This window comes from Xenopus laevis, chromosome 4S (genome assembly GCF_017654675.1).
Source record: "Xenopus laevis strain J_2021 chromosome 4S, Xenopus_laevis_v10.1, whole genome shotgun sequence".
Classification (NCBI taxonomy): Eukaryota; Metazoa; Chordata; class Amphibia; order Anura; family Pipidae; genus Xenopus; species Xenopus laevis.
Window position 1 is genome coordinate 64,235,785 of NC_054378.1, and position 6,152 is coordinate 64,241,936.

General features: G+C 39.9%; 1 protein-coding gene across 2 annotated transcripts; it reads right to left on the reverse strand.

Moving 5' to 3' along the window:
• Positions 1 to 801: 801 nt before the first annotated feature.
• gadd45a.S (growth arrest and DNA damage inducible alpha S homeolog) lies at positions 802 to 5,904 on the reverse strand. Of its 2 annotated transcripts, none has more exon segments than NM_001086068.1 (4): positions 802 to 1,442; positions 3,883 to 4,096; positions 5,019 to 5,120; positions 5,678 to 5,879. In NM_001086068.1, coding segments are annotated over 4 exon segments (474 nt in total). In that variant the 5' UTR covers positions 5,722 to 5,879; the 3' UTR covers positions 802 to 1,328.
• Between the last annotated feature and the right edge of the window lie 248 nt (positions 5,905 to 6,152).

Consider the following 6,152-nt stretch of genomic DNA (forward strand, 5'->3'; position numbering starts at 1 on the left):
TTAATATTTATATGGTGCATTTTTACATTTAAAAAGTCCATTATTAGTAGTTTGTAATTCCCACACACCACGCTAATGGTTTAATCTAGAGGGCATGTTTATTTCTCCAATTTCTTTATATAATCCTCTATACAGTTTTCTATCTATATACACAGTTTAGTATACTGCATTTTCTTTTGAATATTCTTTTTGGACACAGCATTGTATGATGCAGTTTACACAACTTTATTCCATTGGTTTGTCACTTTTGTATTGAGCTCTTTACCCATTGTTTAAGACTGTGTGATTGTATTTTAATTGTACCAAGGGGAGACCTACAGCCTATGAGTAAGTGCCCACCCACAAAACACGTTAGACTTTTTGTATGTCCTAATAAAGTATTTTTATCTTATCAAGATTTGAGCTACAGATTTACTAGAAAATAGGCCTCACCCCACTTTCAAAGCTGCTATCTGGTTACCTTCCCATTGTTCTGTTAGGCTGCTAGGGGGGTGATATCATTCCAATTTGCAGTAGAGTCACTGAAGTTTATCAGAGCACAAGTCACATGACTGGGGCAGCTGGGAAACTGACAATGTCTATCCCCATATCAGATTTAAAAAAAATCTGTTTGCTCTTTTGAGAATGATTCCAATGCAGAATTCTGCTGGAGCAGCACAATTAACTGATGCGTTTTGAAAAACTTTTCCCATGACAGTTTACCTTTAAATCCACAGGGAAGTTTTAAAACGCTACTGCGGTCACATGTACAATTAGCCTTAGCAATCTGCCTAAATGTTTGCACAAGAATTACCTACACGCTTCAGCCAATTCAAACGTTTTATTGTAAAAAAAATAAAATAAAATTTAAAAAACATTTCATTTCACTTGTCTCAACAACTTCCTGCATAAAAGCCATTGTACCAATTTGCTAAAGAATACATTAAAGAACAATAGCATAAACAAAATAATTTAACATTTTATAAACCTAGAACAAAATTAAATCCTATTCCTTTGCCATAACATACATTTTCCATTTCATATGGCAGCCTGAACTATTTTCCAATCCTCCTTAATTTCAGGTAATCTTTTTTGATACTCATTGGTGCAAAGTACAGCTCTGCACGGTTCTTTTTGGCCAACAGTCCTCCATTTCATGAGTGACCTCTACACGGCTTCTGCATATCCCAAAATCCTCCCTCGTGATGTTTTATGTGAGTTATTGAAATCTTTGCTTTATGGCAGAACCTGGTCCTGGAAAAGTGTTTACTTTTCTTCTTGAAAGTAATTTTTTTTTTTAAAAATTTCATTTAAACTGCAGTTAAATTATAATGGTACGCTGTATGTGATCATCGCTCTGGCAGGTTAATCACAGGCACCCATTGGTCCAGATAACGACTTTCTTTGCAGTAACAAATCACTTCTTTGAGAGCAGGATCCTTGATCTGTAATTCATGTGGGTTCTGGGGGAAAAAAAAAAAATAAAGTTTAGGCTACAAAAATCACACAAATATGAATTGAAATAGAATTTCAGTTTCTAGTGGAAACTGTAGCCAACAACATGCAGGCAGCAATCTTTTAATAATTTATAAGTCAAGCAACACCGCTATAGTCCATTAAAAAGTTATTAAATATCTGCTTTGCATTCAATTTAACATTAAAGGAAAACTATACCCCCAAAATGAACACTTAAGCAACAGATAGTTCATATCATATTAAGTGGCATATTAAAGAATCTTACCAAACTGGAATATATATTTAAGTAAATCTTGCCCTTTTACATCTCTTGCCTTGAGCCACCATTTCATGATGGTCTCTGTGCTGCCTCAGAGATCACCTGACCAGAAATACTTCAACTCTAACTGTAACAGGAAGAAGTGTGGAAGCAAAATACACAACTGTCTGTTAATTGGCTCATGTGACCTAACATGTATGGTTTGTTGGTATGTTTGTGAGTACAGGGAATCCTACGATCCCAGGGGGCGGCCCTTATTTTTTAAAATGGCAATTTTCTATTTATGATTACCCAATGGCACATACTACTTGAAAAGTATATTATTATGAAAATGGTTTATTTACATGAAGCAGGGTTTTACATATGAGCTGTTTATGCAATATCTTTTTATAGAGACCTACATTGTTTGGGGGGTATAGTTTTCCTTTAAGGGGCAGATTTATTAAGGGTTGAGTTGAAAACTTGAATTTTCAAAATTTTTTAATGGTCAAAACTGTCAAATTAGACTAGTGGAGTTATTCAAATACGATTCTAGTTATTTCAAAAAATTTGAATTGAGATTTATCATACTCCTGCCCTTTAAGAATTTGAATTTGACTATTCGCCACCTAAAACCTACCGGATTGCTGTTAAGAGTCAAAAGGGAGAGGTCCAGGGATGAATTTGAGTGGTTTGCAGCCTTCCTGACATTTGAGTTTTTTTCTGAGAAAAAAAAACTCGGTTTGATCGAATTAGAATTTTCAGGTGATTTCAATTAATAAAGTTAAAAATTTGATTTTTATAATTTTTTTTTTTTTTTGGAAGCACTAGGAGTGAGGACGAACTGTTGAGTGCAACTAGCAAAGAACATGTTGGAACAAGTCGGGAGCAGGGAAACCCCAGAGTTCAGGTGAGGAAATCAATAGTCTATTTACAAAGCAGACTTTGCTCTCCAGTGAAATTGCAGTCCAGTCCTTAATCTTACATTACCGAAACTACATTTTTAATGGGGGGGGGGGGGAGAAACAGGGCAACAAACTGGCAATAGAAACCAAGGGTAGAGCAGGACAGGATTACAATGCCCTCTGAGCACCGATTGTTCCTTTGCTATAGCAATCAGAGGGAAATGCAAGCACTGGGCTGCAGTGTAGGTGTGGTAAAGGTATAATCTGCCAGCAGAATGTGTAGGTGTGTGGCAGCAGTTCTATAACTGTAAGGAACACAGGTGCAGCCTTTACAAGAGCAGCTTTGGCATTTTAAACAGCTTTGTCTTCTGATGTAGAAGATAAATGTGTGGTTTTAGCCTAGGACAGCCAACTGAGACCTCTCTGGTTTCAGGAACGATGTATCAAATACATGGCCAAGGCAACTATATAAATAAAGATAAATACAAGACTGTATACTGTCATTATTACAGTAAATACTGTGAACAGAACATCCCTTTGTGTGGGCATTGCCCATGCATAAAGTCTTCCTGCAGGCAACATCCCCTAGACCAGGGGTGCCCAAAAGGTGGATCGGGATCTACCAATAGACTTAGCTGGTGATCAGAAGATCTCAAAACACGGTCAACAAACAGCTTGTCTAAATCACCCTGCTGTTTCATTCAGATATTTATTAAGTTAAGGTTACATAAGGAGTTGTTTTTTAAATATAGCAATAACTATGATCTCATAAATAAATATTTAAGAACAGAATTCTAATGCTTTTATGGATGTAGATCATAATGGGACAAGATCACTAAAAGTAGACCTCACGTTATTAAAGTATGGGCACTCCTGCCCTGCACAGTGGATTCTTTAACTAGAAACTAACTGCTCCCACCTCTACATTGGATTAAGATTAAAAGTATGCAGAGAAGGACGGTGCTGTGCATATAATAAACTATGCCTACACATTTTCAAAGGGAACATAACCTAGAGTTATAAGTGCTTTTTAAACAATGGTACTTTTCACCATAATAGGAGGAAGCATTACTATTTGTGGGAATGCAGTGAGCATCCCAGCACTATAGCATTGCTAAACAAGCAGTGTTGATTCATTATTCAGCATTTAAATAGCAATCAACAGGATAAATGGAAAGGACTCACAGTAAGCTGTTTAAAAAGCCCCTTGGTAATTGTCTCCTTATGCAAACCACAGAACCCACCCAAGCCCATCCTTGCAGCCCCCACACGAGTGTTACCTACGTTGATTAGAATACAATGCAGATCAGCAGGTTCCCCTGGCTTGTCAGAGCCGCCCAGGATCTCGGCCAGCCGACTCATGTTGCTCACTCTCAGGATGTTGATGTCATTCTCACAGCAAAATGCCTGGATCAGGGTGAAATGAATCTGTAAAGCGACATCCTGATTGTCTTTATCATCAGTAGCCAACAGACAAAGCACAACATTGTCTGGGTCCCTGAGAAAACAAGAGGTGTAAAGAAAACAGTCAATTATGAGCCTCTTTTCAAAACACAGTGCAATATGTATTAGAAACTGCCATTACGGTATGTATGATTAGGTGTTCCAAAAGCTAAGTGAAATTAAGGGAGCTAGCACAAGGGCAGATTCAGGGAGATTTAGTTGCCTGGCAACTAATCGCCTCTGCTACGGGGTGACAATCTCCCTGAACTGCCTCCCCCCTCAAAAATGAGAAAACGCCAGCGCCAATGCACTCGCAGCGCTTCGATTTCCAAAGTTACCTCACGAGGAAACTTTGGGCGACTTCAGAAATCGAAGTGCCGTGAGATCAATGAGGCTGGCGTTCTCATTATAGCAGGGGGGAGGAAGCTCAGGGAGATGGTCACCCCGCAGAAGAGGCGATTGGTCGCCAGGCGACAAAATCTCCCCGACTCTAGCTAGCTTCTTATAGGAGTAGTCCACCTTTGCATAGACTTTTTGTACATTGAGTTGAAAAGCTTTTCAACTGGTCTTCCACTTTGTTCCCCTCTTCTGGCTCTTTCCAGCTTGCAGTTTAAAACTGAATCTTGTAACTGGGAGTCACCGACCCAGACAATCAAAATAATATTGCGTTTTTAAGTCTACAATTTTACGGTTACTTTTTATTACTTATTTTTCTATCCACACACCCTCTGACAAAGTATGTTAATTCTAACCACTGCCTGGTTGCTAGGGCAAACAGGAGCCTAGTAACCAGATACTTATATTAAAAAGTATTATTCAAAGGTAACTTAAGGGTAAACTTAGCCTTTTAAAGTGCTTTTACTAAGTTTGAGTCCATCTGAAGAGAATAGTTCCCACAAGAGACTTCTCGACGTTCATTTTATATAAAAACAACAGTAATGCTAAAGGTGCCCTATGGAGAAAAGAGGTCTACATACACATTAAGGAGTTTTGCAGCCTCGTACACCCCAATGGTGATGGTCCTCTGCAGTTTGGCTTCATGGAGTACTTCCTCCAATGCATTTCCCACGGATTCCATCCTGCCAATGAAAAGAAATACTTGTGAGCAAAGTATGCAAACGTGACTTGTGAGCGTTCCCTGTAGAATCTTAACCATGCAAGAGTCAGGCACTCTGTGAGGATGTTCACTAACAAGCACTTTATTAAATCTCTCAGGCACATATTTTGACTTTGGAACAAAAACGTCACTCAGTGTCACAGTGAGAAGTTTTGAAGGCAAATGCAGAACCCCCTAAGGACCACTGAGTTGTGTTGGATGCTGGGAGCTGTAGTCCATTGTATATAACAAATATCCCCCTTTATGTATTTCGCATGTAGATCACTATTTGGGTGGACAAGGCGATAGCTACACATGTGGGAGGCTATACTGCTGGCCACTGCACTTTAACCCAATTAGTACATAAGGCCCAGACATGTAGCGCACTCCTCCCTCCCCTGGATGAAATTCAAGCACCCACACTAGTAATACTTCCATGTTGCACAATCCATCTGCACTGACCCAGGCAAATTCTTCACTGTAACCAAAACTGCAGCACAGCCTACAGCATCCGCACCATAGCGTAACAAGCGATCTTACTTTCCAATGCTCTGATCCCCAGACAGCTGCTCCTCCAGAGTCATATTATAGCGATGCGCACGTTGCACTCCTCTGCACAGATCAACTGGACGCTGACACTAGTAACGAGGCTCTTTCTGGGCTCTGGAAAGTTTCACCTCAGTTCTCCGAATTGCCGATACACAATAGCTCAGCACTGTCCCGTGTTCTTCGCTTGCTGACTCCACACACTCAACTCTCACGCGCTCACTAGCCCGGCTTTCATACGCACACACTCAACCAACCACAGCTCCCCTCATTTGCGTATCACGCTGCTGATTGGTTCATGTAAATCAGCCTGTCGGTCATACACATGACCTCCTCTGCTGCTTTGGGAACCGAGAGTATATGGGCGGGCCAATACTTAGCGAGCTGTCCTGTGACTGGCTGACTACAGTTGCCAGGTGCTGTTCATTGTGTAAATAACCCTTTCACTGCTGACAATTATGGAACCTTA

Coding starts and splice junctions, on each gene's coding strand:
- gadd45a.S (XM_018259342.2), bottom strand. CDS start 5,119: ATGGAATCCGTGGGAAATGCATTGGAGGAAGTACTCCATGAAGCCAAA. Junction 4,097..5,018: donor GCTGCAAAACTCCTTAATGT/GTATGTAGACCT, acceptor TTGTTTTCTCAG/GGACCCAGACAATGTTGTGC. Junction 1,443..3,882: donor TGCATTGTATTCTAATCAAC/GTAGGTAACACT, acceptor TTTTTCCCCCAG/AACCCACATGAATTACAGAT.